The sequence below is a fragment of the Netta rufina genome, assembly GCF_964035555.1.
Source record: "Netta rufina genome assembly, chromosome: Z".
Lineage (NCBI taxonomy): Eukaryota > Metazoa > Chordata > Aves > Anseriformes > Anatidae > Netta > Netta rufina.
The window spans coordinates 57,721,989-57,746,282 of NC_140126.1; the positions used below are offsets into that span (position 1 = coordinate 57,721,989).

Sequence of the window (24,294 nt, forward strand, 5' to 3'; positions counted from 1 at the left end):
TCCTGTAAGAATCTCCTTTTATTTGTTTTTATACAGCACATTACAGGTTTAGCACAGACATTGAGTAGATGTGTATAGTAACATTCGCATATAGATGTTGTGAAGAGGACTTTGAGAAGAGCACGGTGTGCGGGGCCAGCCCCATGGAGTTACCTGCAGGAAAGGACAACTTGCTGCAGAAACACTGTTTACCTTTAACTGAAGTCTTCACAGAACTGCCTAAATCTTTTAGAAATTAATTGTTTCCGTGAGGACACGGTGTGTTTAGCTCTCAGAATTAAGTCTCTCTAGAAGTCCGTGGATGTCCTAGATGGTCACTTCCACTTGCAGCAAGGTAAACGAGACCCAGTTCTGCTCACAGCTTCCCATCAGACAGTAGGTCTACCTCAAGCAGAAATCACAAAGGATCACCGAGCGTGGCTGCTGGACCAGGAAATACTGAGCTGTACGTAACAGAAGTTGATTTAAAGCCTAACTAACCACTAAGTTCTAAGAGATGTAAGGACCATTTTAAAACTTAAGCTAAAAGCATTTTATCTCCACTGGTAACAATGGAAGAACTGTTGACTAGTTTGAGCATGGTGAATGTAGCACAGCTCTGGTTAGTTTTGGAACGTCTAAGATTTATCGACAGCTTTTAGGGGAGTAGTTTACCTAGCAATTTGTACCTAAATCAAATTTTTAGGTGTCTGTAAGACTATTTCTAGAGGTGAGACTAAATAGCACTGGCAACGTGACTGGTATGCACACAGCTGACAGTGTTTGAAACACAGCATTAGCATTCAGTATGGCTTATAGAAAAGTTCAGCAGGTTAAAGACAGAGGAAAATGAGAAAATAAAGCATTAAATGTGTGGGTCACGTCAAACTTCCTACTTGCTCACAAGAAGTTTGCTTTACCGTGTATTTTTTTCTGCATATCCCCGCATAATAAAATGTTGTCACTGAATGACAGTGCATGATACTTTATTTTTTTTCTTAAAATAACAAGCTCTATGCTGTCCTATGGAAAATAATGCATAGGACCTCATGCATCCCTATTCATGTTATTTGACTGCTCTAAGGTCTGTTTTGCAGCTTGAAGTTTAAAATGCATACTCTTAAGACACTGTTATATCTCTTCTTATAATAGGCATTTCTCAAATGTAAACTTGATCTGCCCAGTAACTGTGTGCTTCACTCTTTTACAGTTCTTGTGCCTGAGAATTTAGAGTACATGTTTCTATACCAACTTGTTCCAGAAAGCCCCAAATCTTCAAAAGTCTGTTTTACTCTAGAATTTAAGTTGAGGACCAGAAATCACTTCTTATCACATCAAAAGTTCAATCTTACCTTCCACGTTCTGTGTGTTTTCTGAGTTTAAAACTGTCAGAACACTACTGTGGGCTTTGAAGACGTGTCAGCATGACGATGAAAACAGAGATTTCAGTAATTCATGCTGAATTTGTTGAAAATACTGTAGTGTGAAAGCAAATGCAGCTTCAGATCTATAAAAATATTTTCCATCAACTATGAAAAAGCGCTCATTCTCTTTGTTTGGGTTGCATTCTTACCCATTGGTCAGAAATATATCAAGTAGACTAAAGTAGACTTCTTTATTTAATAGACTAAATAACTTCTATTCAGGAATTTTCAGTGCTCATGCAAAGCTGTTCTTGGACAGTCAGAACAGATTGGAGATGTTTATGTGCAGAAAAAGCTTGTGGCACTGGCCGTCCACCCCATTAATGATGTAGTTCCGTGGACTGATACCTAATGCAGTAAATAATACATCATCAGGACTTTAGGAAGAAGTGTTTGTAATGTTATTGTTCCTAATGAAAAGGTGGTTTGTGTTTTTGAGTGTGAGCTTAAGAAGGCACTCTATTTACAATTTTAGATGACAACTTTATTTAGAAAGAGAAGGCAAGAGAGTTGTACTGCAGTCATCTTGTGCAACTTAACGCATCATTTCTGTTAAATTACCTCACACTAATATAGGTCTCATCACTCGAATGAAGTTACTCTTTCTCATATTTAGTGTCTATCCATTTAAGAATATGCACATTGTACCAAACACAACAAAACATGCAGCAGTGAATAATCTCTATCATCAGGTGCCTCTAGAACAGGTGATTTCATCATTCACTACTTCACTAGTGAGGAATACATCAGCTCTGCCATCTCTCTCAATTATCCCCTGTATATTCAAGAAAATCTGTTCAGAATAATATTGTCCTTATACAATAACATCATATTACCAGACACACCAAAGCCAGCATTAAGGGTAATTACATGCACGAAGAGACAACTAAAGTGCAAGAGCTGCTGGGAGATATACCTTTTTTTTATGTTACCGCAGAAGGTGATTACTGAAAGATTTTTTCTGCATGAAGATGAAGAAAATGTTTTCATTAAGCTTCAGATGCTGCCCACTGCATTGCTTTTAAATAAAAATGCTCAATCTCTATACAGACAACAGCAAAGTAGTAAGCGAACTTATAACACATTCCTTTAATATATCAAAATGTTTCCAAGGCAACATTATTAAAGTTATACCACAGTTCCCAGTAACATCAAGCTTCGTAAAGGAAGTGGTAGGGAAGCTTTATCCAGTTAAAGTTTAAGTACTCTTCTTCTCTTCACCCAGTAAGTTCACTGTTGCTTTCTTGGCTGTAGAAAAATAAAAGTTAAAACTTAACAGTGGCCTACAGACTTAAGTAGCTTATTCGCTGTAAGTAGTAAGTGACAGAATAAGAACAGATGAAGAACATTATTTAAGATACCTGTTCAACAATAATGATTCAGAAAGGGTCATGCAGCAAAATTCCCAAGAGTAGTTGAGAAAGGCAGATCATTTAAATACTCATAAGAACACTTCTTAAGTTGGTAAAAAGAAATCAGACTGCATATATTATTTGGGGAAGAACAGATTTAAGGTGATTTGAGGTATCTTATAATTTTCCTCTCAAATGATATTTAAGTAAAGTTTTACTTCAGCTAATTAATAGATTCCCTTTTCTCATTCATGAAATTATCACTGGACATTCTGGAGTATACAGGCCCAGATTCGAATGGAAGGCAATAAAAGCACGCATTAAGTAACTCCAGGCTGTGATAAAATTAGGATGTTATTCAATCAAATACGAATCTAAGAAATTTCTTTAAGAGTTGTCTCAGAATCCTTTGATTTCCAAAGGAATTAAAATTACAAGATCTTATAGACAGAAAACCTCCACTCCAAACACTGCTGCTTGCTTGAGTCGAAGGGTTTGCTTTACTAGACAAGTGTCAGTCCTATACTGCCAGGTACTGGGGATGATGGTATTTTAGGATATACAGAAACACACTGCAACGATAACTAGATTTATGGAAAATACCTTGTGAGGATGTTCAGACCTGTCTCTAGAGAGAATTTTGATAGGATATGTATGTTGAGAAGACACACGAACTTCCACATTTGGAAAAAAAATGCAAGCTGCTTCTTGTGTTCATACAGTTTGTGCTTATTCTAGCATAACTGTATTCCCAGAAAGTAAAACTCACTGTAGTCTTCTTTTCTTGACAGTTTCATCCGATTTAACTTCTCCATTAAAATTTACATAATAATCTTGTTTCCCCCCCCCACAAACTGATTAATATTACCTTTAATACTAGGGCTGCAAAGGTAAATTCTTCCTACTCGGTGTGATCACTGAGTGGTCTTTTCCTCACCTTCTTTAGCAATGGTATCTGCAGTCTCTGCAGCCTTGTCTTTCAGATCTTTAACAACATTGTCCAGCTGAGCTTCGTGCTTCAGGAAGAAAGGCCGGATGATTCGATGGTAGAGAAACTCCGCTCCATTAGACGGGCTGGGAGCCATGCACCACAACAGAAAGCCACACTAGAGGGAACAAGGACATCTGTGTCAGTGGAAGAGACGAGCAGCAGACAAGGAACAGTGCACCCTCCTAACTTTGCCACAGGCTGAAGTGTATTTAAAAAGGTACATAATGGCCTGCAGTTTCGTATGGTCACAGCCAAATAAGTTCGTGTATCATTACAGTTTTGCACAGTAAATCTGGATATTGGAGTAACTTCTGGCACACTGATAGGATAAAGGCAGCAGGCTGTAGCAGTAAAGCTCATCTGGTAAAAGGTATACCAAGACTGCACTATTTTTTCTTTTTTATAAGGTAGTAGTACACAAAGGCTGACCAGACAAAACATTAGTCTCTGGCTACATCTGAACTACAATGGCACAGACATGACTCAGGGTCTAGCCCCTTGGTCCCTCTGATCCAGCTAAAACACATCCCTACCCACTCTGCTTCCTCACCTTGGCCACGCAGCAGGGGAAAAAAGGGTCTGTGTGCATTCCAGTGGTAGAGTGGCTTGATGAGAAGCCACGAACAAGCTACACATTGCACACAGATAGGGTAATGCTATGGGATTGCACAGTTTAGGTATAGCCTTTACACCACAGTTTGCTCTCTGGAAAACAGAAACCACCTCCACAGTGTGTGGGGTAATATTTCTGCATCTTAAAAGGGGGACTGTAAAGACAGCTATTACGTATGTTACAAATACCTATCTTCACCACTGAAGCACCTTTATTTGGCCTCAGTTCCACTGTCATATGCATTAGAAAGATGGCTATGCAGAGCAAGATGAAAACATGTAGAGGACAGGAAGTGCCACTACTGAATCTGCTTGAGCACTGGGAGTATATATGGAATGATATTTCAGCAATAAAACTGCAACAAAAAAAAAGCAAATTTTCTCAGCAATAGAACAACTCTTTCCAGACACAAGGAGAACAATATTATTCAGTGTCAAAAGCCTCTCCAAAAAATAAAAACAGAACGTCTTCTCACAGAAGACCACCTTTTCTTGAAAGACAAAACAAAACCACCCCAGCTTTGGCCAAAAATGGGCATTTAATTTAAAGTGATAATGCCGCTTTTCAATAATGTTGGCAAATAGGACTTATTTAAATATTTTTTATCTCAGAAGCTTTCTGGTTTTCACAGCAGTATCTCCAGCAGTCAAAGAGGCAGTGCACCGAGGTTTCAATGCATGCACTATGGCTTCTGAAAGTCATTTGAAAAATACAAGCCATTTCTTATTTATTTATGAGGTATGAGTACACTGCGCAGCACAAAAGCATTTCCTATAAATCAGTTCGATTACAGCATCCTTTCAGAGTACCACTGTGCCTACCTAGGCATTTCTGTCTCCTCTCCTTCCACTTACGCTTTTGATTTCCCACTGGAAAAATGCAAAGACGAAACCACACCCAAATATTTGTTTTGGTATTACGTAAGAGCCTTGTAAATAACAATTTGGCCACTACAAAGTCACTGAAGTCATGAGGTGTTACTTTAAAGGAAAGACTCTGATTTAACAAAAAGAAAAAAAAAATAGAATCCTCTTTGAATGATGAAAACTACATAGTGATCTCCAGACAAGCCTTCCAAATATTTCAGGGTGTCTTCCCTCTGCCCTTCTTGGATAAGGGATGACTTCTGGTAGCTTCTGTTCTCCAGCTCTTTTGGCTCTGTCTTCAGTGCAATATACACCCAAAAAAAATGCATCAGTTGAAATAAACATCTTTAACCTATTGTTTCTGGAGAGACTGCAACTCCTTTTTCCTTTAAGGCACATTTTCCTTCTCCCAGCCCTGTAGAAAGCTAATGATGACATATTTGGTGTGGAAGAGGATTTCTTTCCAAAAAGGAACCCCGATTCCAGGGGATAACAACTGCAAACTTCTGCCAAGGCAGTTCACCATCCTTTTAGGCAAGCTCTAAGCTTTTATCTTTGAACTAAAAGATAAAGGCAGAAAGTGCTGCAATTCTTATTTTCAAAAGCTTCTATTATTTGGAATAGAATAAAACAAAGAATAAATGGTAGCATCTTATATTGCACCTTTCAGTAAAAGCTGAGAGTTATTCTATTTCCTTTAAGGAATAACTGGCCAATTAACAACAGCTATTTTACTTGTCTCAGGAGACACAGATGTTACTTAGTTCTCCTTTGTTTTAGGAAATCCCACACCTCTAAGTCCAGCTTCCTTTGAAACAAAAGACACTGAAATTTCCGTTTTCTTGCCTAGCAATAAAATTAGTCATATTGATTTTTACAGCTTTGCCCCAGTCTAGTGATGAAAAAAGTATCTTACAGTTCTAGATTTATTCTCAAACACCAATGACTATTGAAAAGTATTGAAAAATGGTTTTATACCTTTCCAAGAGGGCACATACCAGAGTTGCAAATCTCAGCCTTTTCAAAGCTCGAGAATGTCAGACTGCTAACTTAGTTTACTTTTCCCTTGTCTCTTATGAGGCTGAAGTAACAAAAAATATTAAATACCCATAACATATTAAATAACCATAAAATGGTTCGTAAAAAAAGGTATACAAAGCATAGAGTGGTTAAAGCGTTAATTGGAAAAAAAAAAAAATGGCTATATTATTTGTGACTCTCCAGTCCAGCCATAGGAGGGAATGAGATTCATAACTGCCCAGAGTGCAAGGGTGAGAGGATGGGATCTCTGTCCTGAAGCACAGTCAGACTGCCACATGCGGCACATTACTACACTCCTCCTGCTTCATTCCACTGAGTGCCTCGTAATACAGCCAATAACACAGCCTCAATGAAAACTCCTCCCATTTCATTTCACTGAGTGCTTCGTCGAAGCAGTTTTCATAATACAGCCAATGTGATGTGTCTGACCGAAAGAGGATGTTATTATTTCATCAGAGAATTGTTAGTAAAGCATGGAATCTCCTTCCTTCCCGTAATACTTTTAGGACAACCTCTACTACTTTCAGTGGCCATAGTATTTTAATATCAGAACAACAACAACAAAAATCTTTAAATAATTATCAGAAGTATCAAAAAACAGGTCACATACACATGAAACTGTGAGTTGCAAACATATCCTGTGTTTCAGGTAAAGAAGTTGATAAATAAAAAATAGGCATTACAAAAAAAAAAGGTAAAGCAACCACAGAACCAAAAGAACTCAAAAGTTTTCTGCTAGAGAACAAAAAGTATCTGGAAGTATTGTACCACATATCAAAAGAATTCTTGAACATGCCTTTCACCCACATATGAAAACTCCTAGTATGCTTGAAACGTCAGGGTCACTGAGGTTAGGCCCTGGACTTAGGAAAGTATGGGAAGAACTATGATCAGAGTCTCAGCCCTGCCTGCTGAGGCACACAGGAATAACAAGCAGCTAAGACTGTTCAGAGCGAACACTACAAGCTCTATCAAAATAATATAAATATGCAAATTTGGCATATTTATAAAACAAAAGCAAGTTTGAAATCTGTATGTATGGCTTATTTGGGCTTCTGTTTCATAAGATCGTAAGAGACAGAGAGACATCACAAACAGTACTACAAGAGGTTTTAGTTGCAGTAGACTGAAAATTAGAAGCTGCCAGAATCCTCCTTTTCCCCACATTGAATATTTTCCCTCCTCCCACCCAGTTAGCAGTGCTTTCTGATTCTTAGCCAACACCTTCCGTCTGCCTTTGTATCACAAAAGTATCTCTCTCCTACCCACTGCTGACAGTAAATACTTGACTTGCATGTGCCTTTAGCAGTTATCATAGAAAGCTGTACATTTATTGTAATTGCTTCCTTCATTTCTGCTTGCTTCTGCTGAACTGAGATAAGTATCTTACGGTTTTTGCCACCACTACATGTAAATGTGGTATTTCTGATACAGGATTATCACAGCCATCTGTTTGTTTCTTATTTGCTAGGTCAGCCTGAATTGCAATTGAACACTCTTCAGAAGGAGTGCTATGCAGGCATGCAGAAATCATTGCCATGTTTTTACCAGAAAAGAAGCTCTGAGAATACTCCCTATGAATTCAGAACTGGAGACAATAGGCAAAGTTATAATGCTGCTCAACTGTAAGGTGAAGATGGAGATGTGACACAACTGTGTGAGCACAGATTCTCCCAGTGCCATAAGCAATCTTTTTGGATCCTATTTTCAGGTCAGCTGAACTTGCATTTTCATTGCTATTTGGCTTGATCTTAATATATTAAAACGGTAAATCTTTCATGTATGTGTAGACCATAGTAAACTTCAAAATTAGCATACTCTTTAAAACTTAGCAAGCAAAAACATTAGGCTTAAAATAGTAAAAGAACTTGTAATTTTTGACTCAGGGGTAAAAAAGGGGGAAGAGAGAATTAACTCTGTGAGACAAGCCTAGTTTTTTGTTTTTTTTTTTTAGGTTTGAAGCAGCAGTTCAAATGTGTCAGAGTGTTTGAGGGAGCTGGGGAACTAAACATCTAAATGACTGTATGATTGGTGTCAGCTGAAGATTCAAAAGGAAGAATGCAAAAGTAATGCGTGTAACTGAACCACCTAAGCTCGTTCTGTCTTTAAAATGCAGCGTTTCCTGGAAAAACTATTTGGCAACATCAGACCTTACCATTAAAACTGTAAATGCCCCTACCACAATGGCTGACAATCAAATCCTTTCAAGTACTTTGCAAAGGCTAAGCCAGGCTAACAAAGGTAGGAAAAAGAAGCAAGAGAACACAGAAGTGATAACTCTGTAAGCTAAAGAAATCGCTGTCCAGCAAGCTTCTACCCAAAAGCATACATGTTAATTGACTCCCTCACAGAATAATTTAATATTTGGAAGTTGATTGACAGTACAGTCATACTGTATTTGACAAATGAAGCTTGGAACACATCAAGCAAATAATTGTTGGTAGTCAAACCTCACTACTAAATACACGTTAGCAACAAGCTCTTCTGAAACTTTCCTGAAAGGAAGTGGAAAGTATCTTCTATGAAAAACGAAGATTGTATGATTGAATCTATTTCTTACGTTGTAATTTCCTTCTTTGCTCCCAATAGCACAGAAGATAGTACTTCCTTTTGATGCCTTTGCAATTTAACTCTCCACTTCTACTAAAGCACTTAAAGCAGAAATGAAGCCACTCTGCAGATTTTACCAAGTGCTCTCATCTTGCCCAAATTTGCACCGCAGGCCAACTGTCTTTCCACTGAATATCTCCATAATCTCTTCTTTCCTAAAAAATAGCAGATCTTTCCCTGTTACCCACCACAAGTTTCCCACTTGCCTTTTGAAAACATCAGCTGTAACCAGATCACTTTCACAGAGCAAGATTAGTGTAACCAGCATCTAAAAATAAGGTGTGACCCAGGCACGATTCCAGAGGAGTCTGTTGACATCTCTTCATTCTTGAAGACGTTAAAGCAGTTACATCAAAGGTCTCATTTTAAGAGAGGGAGGTGGGTAGTAAAATACCTTTAGCATGTAGTAGAAAGGGAACCAGGACAGGAAGATATCGGAAAAGAACTCTGCTATGCTGAAAACACCATACACGACCCAGTAAGTCAGCCACTGTGTGTCATCATCTTTGTTGGGACTTTCAATGGCCTTGATCCTGTAAGGGAAAAAAAAAAAAAAAGAGAGGTAAGTAAATCAGTAGCACTAGTGTCACCTGTAATGGTGAAGTTTTTACATCTCAGGTTTATTGCAACGCGTGAATTCTCATAATTTAATTTCTCTGTATCATCTGCAGAACAGATTTAAATGTTATCCATCACATGGACAGCGTGCCCAAGATTTCTGGATAGGAAAGCTTTGTCCTAAACATGTGACTTCAGAAAGAAGCAGCACCTTCTAGCACCGTGACTGCAAGAGAAACATGAACATCACCACCCAGCACCAGCAATGACACCAGCATCTGTAAGAGACCAGAACAAGGCAACCCTGCCCAGGATTTGGAAGTGAATATCAAATACCTTTATTCATCGTGTACGTGAGCTGGATTCCTTTCTGAAAAGGCAGACGGGAAGGTTTGCTCTATCTGCTAGCGAGCACTTGGTCTACAGCAGCCGAGTAGAGGCCGTATAAAGCAACCTCCCCCAAACGCAGGCAGTGAGGACGATGTGTCTGCACCCCCAGCTGCTTCGCTCTTTAAATCCACTCCTACGGGACTGGCATATCATGATGTAGGTTATGGCATTACGAACAGCGGAGAAACCTCAAGTGAAGTCTTGGGCTTTCTGCTTAATAATTAACTGGCTTTAAATCCCCAGTTGCTGGGGGCATGCAAGTTCAGACAGTTTTAAAAATAGGGGGTTGCAAGAAAGATGCACGCGTGTTTTCTTTAGTACGAGAAATGGAGACTGGGTCTTGCTCAGTTCTAGATTAGCACGATAAGAAGTTTTAGAAGGAAATGCTAGCCACCGTAAGCCTGATAATATGAAGATTAAGAATATTAAAAAGCATTTGTACTCTCCGCTCATGCCACTGGATTAAAGTTTGTATATTTGGTTTTAAATCTCTTACAATTTGTTCCTTTAATATCAACTACACTGTTGCTGATGCAAGATCTGTGGGGTAAGTCAAAGGTGTAAAATTTTCTTTTAGACAGTAAGGAAGGTTGAGATTTCGGGAGGTTTACCAAACAGAAGGCACAAGGAGATGGCTATCCGTGAGCAGACTTCCTGGTTTGTGAATTGACGAGCCCTTCAGAGTGTGTCACTTCCTAGCTCTGCAAGTCAAAATAAAAAGCCAACCATGCGACATGCCTTACATTTCAGCAGCAGCACTGATAAACCCACCACACACTGGGAGATTTGGTGCAGCTCCTGGATTGAATTACTTTCAGATGCAATAAGAGGATCTGACACTTAATGTATGCATCATCTGCACTAGTTTCAGCACCGCTGGCTGAGGGGCCACTGAGAAAACGCACTGCAGGTCAGGGAGAGAGCTCCTGGTGCGGGCTGCTGTCATGGCGTGGAACTGCCTTCTGAAGGAGAGAAACAGCAAAATCTGCCAGCAGGGAAGTCAGCGCTGAACAAAGGGGTAAACGGGGGAGGGAAAGGAACATATGGCAGCTTCTCGTCGTTAAGGAAAACCTGCTGGGCATTAATTTTTCCAGTTACACTGGCAAGTTCTTCACTGCTGGCATACTGGGGGAGGCTTATCTTACCACAAAAAACATGCTAGCTTGGTATTTGCGAGGGAACACTTGGCAGTGAAACTGCTAACAGCCTTGCTGCTTTCCACTCATCGTCTGAAGCCGTCGACAGATTTAGGGGGAGGCTGTTCAACTTTTGTTAACATTATTAAAAATCATCCTAATGATCACAAAAATCAGTTTTCACTGAAAAACGTAGAGCCTCCAATTCAGTGGCAAAGGGCATTGGACACATCGCTGTGCCAATATGGCTCGCTTTCGTATCTGCTCTCCTCTAGAAATGGGTGCTGCTCCACTTGGACGTTCACCATCTGCTCCTGCAGTTGCTTAAGCTGATACCTTGCCTGGTCAAATCAGAGAATGCAAACTGACTGTCCCCAGCTGAACCCAAAAAAGATCCCAAATAACAGGCAAACAGGAGTTTCAGACTCACTAAGTTAAGGTGACACGCGTTTTTCTCTACCTGCCAGGTAGTTGTTATTTCTAAAGTACTTCAGCTCTGTAGGGATGCTTATGAAACATTTGCATATGCTCATATCTACAACATATTCACTCATCCAAAAAGCCCAAGCAATGGCAGCCTTTGCTCCAAAGTATTGGTGATGTCACTCGTGAGTCCTGCTAGCACCTCAGAGGAAGCTCTGCTGATCTGGGAAGTCTCAGTTTAACTGTGAAGCTGCGAATCCTCAAAACCTGAAGAAGGATCTTGAAGAAATAAATGGGAATTGTTAGAATGATGAGAAACTACTCCTGAGAGCATCACAGAGAGACATTTCAAAACATGACCACCCCTCTCAAGGACATGACACTAAATTAGTATAAGGAAGAAATGTATCTTAAGGCCTTCTGATGATAATGAATGCTGATGACAAAGAATGAGCCGTGACCACAATCAAGTCAGGCTCTCATTTGATCCTGAGAACTTACTTTCACTGGAGCTTACGTGCTACACATGGCACCCCACAGCTTTCCCAGTCTTCCTCCCGGTGGAAGGTGGTGGGAAGACACCCAAGGAATACGGATTCCTTTTACCAGTGACAGAAGAGCATCTGAACAGGACACTTTCTTGGTCAGACTGTCACGAGCAGCAGCACTGCAAGCTGTCATTCACTGGTGTGGTTTAACCAGCTGACATGCAACACTAAACCCACACACGGTGCTTTCTTGCACGCTGAAGAAAACAGCAGAGCAACACTCCCCTCAGGTCTGATGCCTGGCCCAGGTATCACGGGACAAGCTCACAGGGCTGACACCACACCACAGACGATGACAGCCAGCACCATCGGCTCAGAGGCAAGAACAAAAATTGCAGCTGTTAGGAGGACGCCAGCCTAATGCCATTTAGTAGGAGGGAAGAAAGGGAAGAATGGGAACAACAGAGCTGTCAGTGACTGACCAGTGTAACTGGAGTCGAGGAAAGGTGAATATGTGATGAGCACTCTGCTTTGTAATGGGAAATACGTCCCTCAGTGGAGAGTGCCAGTGCTAGTCCATACAATAATAACACGTGCCTGCCTAATAAAAGGACAACAGATAACCACATCCTCTGCTACTTACACACCATTTCAAAAGTAAGTCACAAAAAATATCTCTTACTCAAGAATATGCAAGTGCAGTAGGTTATCTACAGTATCTGAGCTGATTTTTGTCCATTTATAACTCTGTTCAGCAGGAGAATTTCACCTTAATTGCACTGCACTTCAGTAATTTATTACCTATTATCCTGCTATAATGTTCCGCACAACTAACTTTAGGAGATACATTATAGGTGCTACCTCATGGCAAGGACATTTCGCTTTTCTTCATGTTAAATCACGACTCAGTGTGATACTCAAAATTCAACCTCCATCAGTAAGTGGAAAGATACAGACCACACGATGCTGGCAGTACAGCCAGCTTTAGGACAGCCTCCTTGCAATTTGTACACTGCAGGAACAAGTCAGTTTCAGCAGCATGTATCATTAAGGTCTCATAATGAAGGAGGAAGCACCCAAAGCCCATGCTTTCAAATTTACAAATAAATAAATAGAAAATAAAGAAGGTAGTTTGATATCTTTTTCGTCTAATAACAATATGAGTAAATTTCACGTTAGTTATGTGGAGCAATCACACTTCACAAAGGAATTTATTTGGTGCTTATACTCTAATTGCAGAGGACTTTAATCATAGCCCCAAATAACTACTTACAGAAGTTACACGTGCAGGAGGAAGCAGCAGTCACGGAGAACAGCTTCCAGCAGCCTGGCTGGTAAACATCACAGCCCAGTTATTTTAAACACAGGTATCTCTGCAGCACTGCGTATGACCTGCCCTGAGCCAGCACTGCAACCTGTGCAGACACATGGCGAGAGCACTGACAGCGTCCTTTTTATCCACCCCTGTTCCCTGATAACCCGTCCAGCTGCTGATGCCAACGGGGAAGAGCCGAGGCTGCCGTGCTCTCCAGCAGCCCAGGGTTCACAGCGGCTGGGCAGCTGCAGTCTCAGGACCACGGGTCCCAAATTTTGACTGCTTCTGTCGTACAATCAGTCCAACTGGACCACGTCTAGCATTAATTGGATTAAGCCTAACATTAGTAATTTGCCAAGTTGAGTTATTTCACTTAAAGCATCTGTCTCATCTTGAAAAAATACCAGCTCTTTTCCAGGAAGAGGTTGTTACTCACCCCTGAATTAGCTCTGGCATAATAAATCATTGTTAATGATGAGTTAATTCACACATACAGTATTCACAGAATAAGCCTATTATAATCTTATAAGGATATATATATATATATTTTTTTTTTCTTTTTTGAGCCGAGTCCAGCTAGTAAATGTGGAAGCCAGAAATTAAGAGAAAGAAATGCTGAAATGCCAAAATTTATTACCTAGTGTCACTCAAAACTCTGCAGTTTACAAGGTGTACCTGATGACTCTTGTACAAATAAAGTTACAAGTTTAAGACAAAAGGCAGACTCCAGTCTAAGACAACTTTAGTGCACAGTAAACCACGTATCCCTCAACACGTGGTATTTCACAAACACACTGCATTGCTTACACTAAACCCAGTCCTGCTGTAGTTATGGAGGAGATAAGCCATTCTGTGCATCCTCCCCTCAGTTTTCTAATCAGAGCTATACTGAATGAGTAGGCTGGCACATCTACGACTCTCTTGCTAAGGTTAACTTTTCCTTTTTTTTTTTTTGAACTTCAGAAAAAAAAAGAAATTCTCTATATTTCTAAAGTTTATACTTGCCAGGCTGTCTCGGCTCCTTACAGCAGTTTGCTGAGCTTCATAACCAATTTACTTCTAGCTATCTAGACACCTCTGTGGGATCAACACTCCGCTGTAGCACAGACTTCCTTAAGCCCTGTGCCTCCCTGCCATCCTCATTTCAGACCCCCCTTGCCAGGCTACCCCTGAAACTTCTGGCATCACTGCAGTGAAGCCTGTGCCTGTGTGTTTGTATTTGCTTTACCATTTTCATCCATCAGCTAAAAGCCTTCTGTCTTTCCATGCTTCTTCCTCCAGACTATACTAGTAGCGTAATGCTTTTGCAGATACTGGAAACACATCCCTGCCAAATACCCTGCAGCAGTTGTGTAAGTGCAGGTCTACCACTGCCCCTCTCCTAATGTTGTATATTCAGAAGATGGCAGCAGACAAACTCGTGAAGAATAGGAAGGGTATTTGTTGTCACAGGTGAAGAGAGTACCACAGCTTATGTTAAATAAGCACAAAGCTAGGTTCCTAAAAAAAAAAAAAAAAAAAAAAGGCAGCGGTTCTGTCATTTCATCACTGTTTATTCCTGTCCCGCTCTCCTCTGGAGCGGGTATTTGTAGGGCCCCGTGATGGATCTGTTCCCCACTTCTGAGTCGGGCTAAAGCCAGCTCCCCACACACGCTCCCACACTGCAGGCTCTTTTTGGCTGGGATTAACGTGGATCAGTGCCTCAGTCCGGGCTGTCACACCATCACGCTGCTGCTCCTGCTGCCCTGCAGGCCAGGCGAGGGGCTCCAGCAGCATCCCCGGCTCTGCTCCCCTAGAAGATGTCCATCTACCCTCTCTACCAGAAGGATTTGCTCCACTGCCAGCCTTAACGCAGGTGAGGGACGTCGCTGCAGGCTTTAGCAGAGCTCGCCTGCACGTGAATCCTCAGAATAAGCTTTACCAGCTTTACTGCTGGCTGTGCTTGTTGGCGTGAGCAACTACACCAGTGTCTCCTGAACCTAAAAGGCCCTGTTTCAGTAACCTCCAGTTTCACTTTGTGAAACGTGTTCATTTGATTCGTGTCCATATTGAACAATGCTAGGGCTGCATGATATGATGAAATGAGACTTTCTGTCTTACATACCCTTGTATAACCACAAGTCTAAGGAAGACAGAGTGGTTAATGTATCTTGTATTCTTGTATACACATGTATAATGTATTCCTTGTATCTTGCAAAGGAATGGTCCAGCAATTCGTGTCCACAGGGGATAAGAGAACAAAGGGGTTTCAGAATAACTGCTAACTATTATGACGATTGCACAGGACACTATGCAAGTCTCTGATATCTGGCCAAGAGATTAAGGGGAAGGGGAAAGCTGAAGGACGACTAAAAGACAAAGCTTGCAGGGGACACTGCACAAGTCTCTGACATCCAGCCAAGATGGACAAAGACGAAAGACAAGGAAAAAAGCCTGGGAGGAAGACTACGAGCCTTCAGCATGGGAGACCCCCAGAGGGACCACTAGAGACTGATACGCATGCACCAGCAGGAGGGTTCAGATTCAGGGAACTAATTATAATAACCCTGCCTTTTCTAGAAGTTGTAATGAATATGTATTAGCATAATAATGAATATGCAGGAGCCTAGGAGCACAAAAAACAGCCGCCTGATATAACTTGAGTGCATCTTGGTGGAGCAGAGCCTCCCGGCGCACCCAGCGCTGTTTGCTTACCTCTATTCGCTTAATAAATTGTAAACTTTGATTGTAATCCTATTTGGGACTTAGTCATTTATTACACTTTTTATTACAGGAGTCTTCCAAGTTGTCTTTCCTCAAGGTTATGACAAGGAAGACAAAAACTGCATGGCCATGGAGCTTACAAAAAAGCCAAATCCTACCTGCAAAATGCAGACATGCTGCATCCCCAGCAGAAGATACCACTCGCTGGCAATCTGCAACGCTGCTGGAACCCTCTGTACTTGTGACAGGCAATTTTGTTTAAGGAAAAACATGTTTCATATTCTTTGATTGTCTCTCCAGAGCTGCTACTTTTTAGGGTATAGGCACAGAGATCAAAGAGTTGTTGTTACCCTGAGAAGTCGTCGTCCTCTGCTATATGCTTACAACAATATAGAAAGAATAAAAATTACATTTCCTTGTCAACATGAAGTGCACTGTGGAGGCTGTATTTTAAGCATAATTTTGTTACAGCTCTAAGACTGCCTTTCAGTTCTGTTTACCATGATATTGGCAAAATTGGCATGAATTACAGGGTGCCCTTAAATTACATAAATGTGCAATTAAGCACAAAATGGTGCAACATTTTCAGACTTGATGTTTAAAGCAATTACAGTCTTGGATGGAAAAATCTTGCTGTTTTAAGGGGATCACTGTGCAAGTACTTTTTAAATTAGAAAGCAAGTTACATAGATCCTATGGTTTTAATTACTGAGAGTAATTTAAAAAATTGATTCATCAGGGAGTAGGAAAGGGATTTGAGTTTCAGACTTAGAGGAATTGCTTCTGGGTTCAGGTCTCTGCAAATCCTCAATTCCTTTCTGAGTACAGTGCCAGCTACTAAACTGTGTATAACATTTTGCCATTTCTTTTTCAAAATTTTTGAGTTTTAACTAATGATCACAGATCCTCACATGCGAGACTGCATTTCTCTTCCTAGGAGCTGAAGACAGCTTCATTAACCTCGTCCAAAAATTGCATATTTTGCTCACTGTGTACCCAGTGGCAAGTAGGCTGCTGTCCTTTCAGGATGGCATGGTGTGATGAACTCTCCTCCAGCAGTCTCACAGCTGTGGTGAAAGCCTTTTACAGCATAACTAGAACATGTGACTGCAACAACACAGGGCAAACAAGAACAGCAACCAAAAATAATCCACATTTTTTTAATCTTTTTGACTCCACCTTCTTCGACGCTTAGGATCAGCAATGTTACACATTGAATTTCAGAAGCACTGTGACTCAGCAGGAGAAAGCATAGTTTAGGAAAGTATTTCAGCAAACACCAGTGGTGTAATCCTAACTATCCCACTAACAACACTATCCTTAACACCAGCAAAGTTGCTAGAGATTACTGCAGTTAAGGGAGAACAGTGCATGCAATAGTGTATTTCTAGACTAAGAAAATGGTAAAATGCCTTCATTTACGAATGAACACATCAGCATTTCCTTAAAACAGTGTCTGTAACAGTTATAAACCAGTAGCCTTCCAAGGAGTTTAATCTGGATTGCAGACCCACCTGTAGAACAAAGGTCTTTAGCTTTTTAACCTAAATTTAAAATGTGGGAGATAAATTCTAATGTATCTACATTCGTTGTAATGTTAAGAGTCACTCTTGCATCAAACAACTTGCTGTCTCTAGAAACAAAAGCACGCCATTTCCCTACTTAACAGATGCACAGCTTTTGTTTTAAACACAGCACTCTAAAATCTGTAAGACAAAAAAAACAAACATGTTTCAGATGAACTGATTTATGCAAAACATATGCAAAAAATATATATAGCTTTTAAAGTTTGAAATTCCATGGCAAGAGTGTCATCTGAGAAAGTGGACAGTATAAGCATAGACAGATTTGGAAACTTTCTGCTTAACTTTACTCTGAACATTGCAGATCTCATGAGATACATCAGCTCTCTCAGAACAGTTTTATAAAACAACAGCACAGCATTGCTTGTGAATGTAAATATACCATGCAGAATTTTCCATGAAGTAAAAAGTAAGCATTCCTCTCAAAATTTGTTATGAGAAAGCAAATTTACTGTCCTAGCTCTCAGGAAACACATGATTTCACATTTTTTAACCATCTTTGACCAAAAAAAGCACCATTCCTATTTCAGTGACGTGGAACATGCAAAGAAACCAGGAGACAGGCTCAGGTTCACGATGATACTTACAAGACTTGAATTGCATGTTTACACCTCTTTGTAATCAGAATAGATTGTTTCCTGTTTCTAAAATGCCATAATAAGCACTTAAATAGTAAAAACAGATAAACTGAAGTAACAGCACAAAATTAGCCAGAGCGGGAGGAGGGATGATTGTACTATATTGCTCTTCTCCCCTGAAGATACCCGTAATAAGTTCAGACATTTTACTGCCCGGAGCTATTTTCATCAGCCACGTTTAAACCAAACATGACAGCACTTCTGAAATTTCAGTAAATCCTTTGCACGCGTTTCTGAGTCATAAGGGGCTCCCTTCCTGCTTGCACTCTCTAATTTTTCTGAGGCAGCTAACCACCGTGGGCTATGGGTGGAGCTATGTTTGAACAGGCTAGATCTGGAAAGTTTAGAAAAGCAGCGAGACATTGGCAACATTACTGAAGTACTTGCAGGACTCACTCCTTCCATCTCCTAGTCTGAGTATCGCCTTGTGCAGCTAAAGCTCACTTGACGCGTAAGAGGTTTTTGGTATCACCTGCGGAGAATGTTCAAATGCTGGCCTACTGCAAACAACAGCCTGCAAATGAGTAGTAGATTTCAACTTAAAAACAATTACTCTTTTTAATCACAGATCACCGCACAGGATTTGAGGGAAAAACGCCAGGGTTTTATGACTAACTGTAACCCAGATTGTCTGATGTTCTGGGCGATAGCCAGATAAGCTCTCCTTGGAAAACTACTGCTTATTTTTGCCTACGTTAAGAGCCCTGTGGGTGATGACATGGCATAGAAGACGCGGATGTGGGGAATCATGGAGCCATGGCATGGTTTGGGCTGGAAGGGACCTTCAAGAACAAACAAGTTCCAACCCCCCTGACATTAGCAGGACACCTCCCACCACACCAGGTTGCTCAAAGAAGAGCCAAGAAGATTGTGTGTGACAGATGATTGTGCATGGCTCCTCTGTGCACAAACACAGCACAGACTTGCACAAAGCCAAGCCAAAGGTGAACATTAAAGGGGGGGAAGGAGAAGGGAAGCAGCTGTGCCTACCTGAAACCACCTTGTGCTTTGGCCAGTGCTGGCAGCACACCCCACCAGCCCGGTCTCACTGGTGGCTGCAGCCCTCAGGTACCACACCAGCAAGATTCACATCTGCTGCACAGCACACACGGCCACAGGGCAAAGAGAATGGTACTAAGGAAAGAAAATAAACTACAGAACTACACAAGGCATGGTGGGCAGCTGTGAAACTGCCAAGGCTTTGCCTGTGAGCAGACTGAACTCCCGAGTGGAGCATCTCTGGACTGTTTTGGTTTTTTTTTTCCAGATACACTTTCTTTCAGGCAAGCAAAGAGATGATCAGTAACTACTGTGACCAAGGTAATCCAAAACTAAAATCCTAACAGAGGATAACTGGAACATGCCTAGCAAGTCTCTCATCAGTAGTAGCCTGTTGGCTGTTTTAAGCAACTGTAAGAGCAGGAGGTAATCTGTCTTGCAGAACACACACATCCCACCACTTAATGCTACCACCAGTCTTTCTACTGGTTACTTAAGTTATTTCTCATCTTAAACTATTCAGACAATCACATCACAAAAACGACACACTGACCTACATCACAACCAAAGACAGTAAGTTAACTGGGGAAAGGCAGTCTCTTTTTTCTCCTTCAGTACTCTTCTGAGCTGATTCACATGTGGACCCATTGCTGACATGCTTGTGTGTACATCAAATTAATTCCCTCTGTTACATGTTCTGTTGATGGCTGTGTTCCCTGACCTCTTCCAGGAGGCACAGCTTTAACAGCTGTACAGTTTACGTGGCAAGGTTTTGGTAGCATGGGGGCTGCAGGGGAGGCGTCTGTGTCCAAAAGGGACCTGCTGCTGGCCAGAGCTGAGCCAGGGAGTGACACTGCATGGGCCTCTGGGAGATCAGATTTAAGGAAGGGACAAAATACTGCTGCTCAAAAGCAGCTAGGAAGAGCAAGTGAGGAGTGGGAGGCAGCCCTGCAGCCCCCCAGGTGAGTGCAGCAGGAGGGCAGGAGGTGCTGCAGGCAGGCAGCAGCAGTTCCCCTGCGGGCTGTGCAGGGAGAGGCCCCTGGTGGAGCAGGCTGTCCCCCCTGCAGCCCATGGGTCCCACATGGAGCAGATCTCCACGCTGCAGCCCCCCCATGGGTGGAGGAGCCCCCAGTGGAGCAGGTGGATGTGGCCTGGAGGAGGCTGCGGCCCATGGAGAGCCCCCGCAGGAGCAGGCCCCGGGCCGGAGCTGCAGCCCGTGGAGAGGAGCCCACGCAGGAGCAGGGGGTCTGGGGGGAGCTGCCGCCCACCCGTGGGGGACCCGTGCTGGAGCAGTTTGCTCCTGGGGGATGGATGGATGGACGGACCCCATGGGACGGAGCCATGTGGGAGCAGTGCTTGAGGAGCTGCTGCCTGTGGGCAGCCCCCTCAGGCGGGACCCCACGGGGAGCAGGGGCAGAGCATGAGGAAGGAGCAGCACAAAGCACTGTGGATGACCACAACACCCATTCCCTGTGCTGCTCAGGGGTGCAGGATGAGGTAGCAGAGTCAGGAGTGAAGTTGAACCTGCACAGAAAGTGGTGTTGAGGGAAGGTGTTTTATTTTTTTTTATTTCTCACTATCCTACTTTGTTAGTGATAACCAATAAATTAATCTTCCTCAAGTCAAGCTTGTTTTGTCTACTCACCAATTACACTAATTACTATCATGATCTCCTTGCCCTCAGCTCAACCCTTGAGTGTTTCCATTGTATTTTTTCCTGTCTTTCAGAGGAAGGTGGGTGAGAGAGCAGTGTAGTTGTACCCACCTGGTGACCAGCCAGGGTTAACCCACCATAGCACATTTGAAGGTGTTTTCAACCAATGAAAAAAGCTAGAAACTGTTTTCTACCCAATGCTAGGAAGCAACTCTCACTTGTACTGACACTTCATATAGTGGGCTCTCCAGCTGTCTTTTCAAAGAGGAACAGACTAAAGAGAAGTGAGGAATAAAGACACCACACTGGCTGGAGCTCCTTGTGTTTTAGGACCACAAGCAGAGGGAACAAGACTCAGCAGCACCCTAACTACAGTACAGGATCAAAGCTGTGGAAAGAAAACTGGAATCACTCTGTTAACTCAGCTGTATCTTCCCATGGCTTAGCCCTACATTAGGGTATCTACCCTAAGGTAAATACAGAGCGTGGCATGGTAGTGCCAGGACAAAAAGAAACCCATGCAGTGGAAGACAGGTGATGTCTTCCAGGTAAAACCAAACAGGCTTTAGGTTTGGTTAGGCAGCCCATGCATGGCAGCAGACTGAAAGCCATCTCAGGAGAAAGCACACATATCCTGGCCTGTTGCTCCCAGGCTGATCCCATAACCACGTACAGACTAGCAAGGGCTACTATGCCCATCCTGAGTTCACACACTTTCCCCAAAAAAGGGGAAATGGAACAGGACCATGAAAATGCATGCTAGCATATTCCCTCCCACATCTCCTCTGCACTCGTGCTGGGCTGCTGGCTCTGTGGGCAGAACACTGTTCGTCAGAAAATGCAAAGCATCATCTCCGCACTTGGGAAGGGAGATAAGGGCAGCCAATGTGTCAGCATTGTACTTCACAGGCTAACACCTCTCTGCAGGATGCCACTAAAAAGTGTATGCCCCTGGCATGCATGCTATATAAATGAGATTATCACCTGAGATTATAGTTTTACCCTAAAAAAAATGTTTCCACATTAAAAAGATATACAAAGGGAAAGCATTAAATCAGCATGATTCAGAAAAGCCAGAATTGGCACTGTATAAATGTGCGTGATATTCATGCTTTTTTTCATTTGTTTGCATATGTTAGTTAAGACTTGTAATCAAGAACAATGGCCAATGCACCCATTACAAAAACAGACCAAAAAAATTCACAGTATTAATATCGATGAGGTAAATTTTCAAGCCAGGGTACACTTAAAACTACCTGCACACAGAAGGGTAGACACTCTACAAAAAGATAAAGTAATTTTTCCAGATTTGGACAAAAAAAGAGACAAACATGAGAAGAAAGAAAACCCATACTATTTGTATTTGATTTGCTACTGTCTTGCCTCCACAACTTTAAGAGCTCTACAGTCTGTTTATTCATCCCAATTGAATATGGGCAGATTTAAAATCTGATCTCAAACAAGCGTAAAACTTTAAGTAGCCTTTCACAATCATAAATTATAAAAATTTAATAGCGGCCTAACTCAGGCAGAAAATAGTACATAAATGTATTTCCTATTCAACTATTTAAAGGTTCTACAGTATTTAAACATTTCTACTTTCAGATTTTAATTTAAAAAATTCAATTATAAATTGCCTTATATAAAACAAACCCTAAGTTTCCCCCAAGTTGTTCTTGACCTATTATCTCCTAAATTAGTGCACACCAGTAACACTATTTAGAAAAGCACTGCTTAGCTTCAAGCATCGTAACCATAAGGCATTTCAAAAGTCGTTTTTAATCTTGTATGAGTCTAAAACTGAGTTGATTTCCCCCACTCGGGAAAGAAGAGAAAGGGCAAGCAAAGCAACATATTTTTAATTGCCCAGAAGCTAACTGCCAGATAACACATTTTTAAAAGCCGCTGACTGTATGTAAGTGGTTATATAAGAGCCAAGCGCTGCATTTCAGCAACGTAACATTAAAGCTGGGAAGGACTTCCATTTTATGAACACTGTATGCTACACAGAAGGTTTTATTTAGTAAACCCCAAAAAGTGTTTTGCAACCTACTGACGTCTTACCTAGTGGGAAGGCCATTTTGTTCTAGTAATTTGACAGTATACTGCCAATAAAAGGATACCAGCTACTTTTATAAACAGAACACCCACGGGGGCTTTCCTAAACTGTCCTCTGAAAGACAAAATATTTTTTAAGACTTTAACTCTCAAGAGGAGCCCCAAAGCCTTCCTCTCCCCCTCCTCCTCCGCCAGGCTGTCCTGTGGCGAGCATCGCTCCTTAATGCGCCTGCCTCCGTGCAGGGGGCTTTGCATTAAACACGTGCTGGCACCGCACCTGGGAGCCCTCTGGGCTAAAAGCAGCAGTGTGAGAAGCCGAGGAGGACACGTACCACACTGTGGGCATCGCTTTCAAGCTGCTCAGCACCTGCCAGCCCATGACACGGCACCTGCCGGGCAGACAGCGAGCAGCCAGGTTTTGGGGCACGGTCCTCGAGGACCGCCGGGGCTGGCACCCTGCCACCAGGTCCCTCCCCGGGGTAACGGGGACAGCCATCCCCGCGCACCCCTTGCGCCCTACAGCACTCACGAGACGTATGCGGGGTATCCGAAGCCGATGATGTTGCAGAGCAGCGAGGCGCCGTAGCCGATCACCAGGTACACGGCCACCGCCCCGAGGAGAGCTGCGGGGAGAACAGAGGGGGGGGAAAAAAGCGGAGAGGGAATTAGGAGGAGGCAACGACACGGGCAGAGGGGGCAGCCCGAGCCGGGCGGGGGCTCACCGGCGGCGCTGAAGGGGTACACGGAGAAGGGGTAGACGGAGAAGGGGTGCATGGCGCTGCCGAGGGGCCAGCCGCTGCCCCGCCGGCTGCCCGAGGGGGCGGCCCGGGGGAAGAGGCGGAGGAGCGGGGCAGGGCGCGGCTGCAGCCGCTGCCAAGCCGCCCCCCTCCCGCTGCCGGCCGGTCCCCCCATGCCCCTCTCTCCCCCTAAACGCGGTGCCCGAGCTCACCGATGGCGATGTAGCTGCGGTCGACGCCGGTCTTGCTCTCGATGCGCTCGAGGGCGGCGGTCATGCAGTTCTTCTCGTGCAGGAAGCGGTCGAAGCGCTGCCGCATGGCCGCCGTCATGGTGGCGGTGCCGGGGGCGCCCGCTCCTCAGCCCGACACAGCCGCGGGCGTGTGGCCGGCTCGCCGTCTGGCACCGCCCGCACGCGGCCGCGACGGGGCCAGGAGGCGTAGGAGGAGGAGGAGGAGGAGGAGGAGGAGGCACCGCCACCAGCACGGGCGCCACGCCACCTCCCCTCCCTGCCCCCCCCGCGGGGAGGCGGGGCGCCATCTTACACCGCCCCCCCCCCCCTCGGGGCCCCCCGGGTCGCAAAATGGAGGCCGGGGGTGCCCCCAGACCCCGCTGCCGGCCCCGAGGCGGGGTGCTCGGTGCTTAACGCTAGTTACAGCGGTGCTGTGAATCCCCTGCGAAATAAAAAATAATAATAATAACTCCTGGGAGCACCAGGGCCCGCACCGCGGTTGCCCT

At 43.1% G+C, this 24,294-nt stretch overlaps 1 protein-coding gene across 2 annotated transcripts; it reads right to left on the minus strand.

Annotated features, from left to right (window-relative positions):
- REEP5 (receptor accessory protein 5) lies at positions 1-24,006 on the minus strand. Of its 2 annotated transcripts, none has more exons than XM_084305481.1 (5): positions 23,771-24,006; positions 23,351-23,444; positions 9,271-9,409; positions 3,693-3,861; positions 1-2,651 (listed from the first exon to the last, which is right to left on the minus strand). In XM_084305481.1, the coding sequence occupies exons 1-5, from the start codon at positions 23,886-23,888 to the stop codon at positions 2,602-2,604; spliced, it is 570 nt and encodes a 189-aa protein (XP_084161607.1). In that variant the 5' UTR covers positions 23,889-24,006; the 3' UTR covers positions 1-2,601. The 2 variants fall into 2 exon arrangements, with proteins under 2 accessions (XP_084161607.1, XP_084161608.1); XM_084305482.1 differs by lacking the exon at positions 23,771-24,006 and adding an exon at positions 23,544-23,637.
- Positions 24,007-24,294: the final 288 nt, after the last annotated feature.

Excerpts from the sequence above, each read along its gene's own strand:
- REEP5 (XM_084305481.1), bottom strand. The coding sequence starts at position 23,888 with ATGACGGCGGCCATGCGGCAGCGCTTCGACCGCTTCCTGCACGAGAAG. Across the intron at positions 9,410-23,350 it reads GGATACCCCGCATACGTCTC|GATCAAGGCCATTGAAAGTC; the intron begins GTGAGTGCTGTA and ends TTTCCCTTACAG. Across the intron at positions 2,652-3,692 it reads AGATACCATTGCTAAAGAAG|CCAAGAAAGCAACAGTGAAC; the intron begins GTGAGGAAAAGA and ends ATTTTTCTACAG.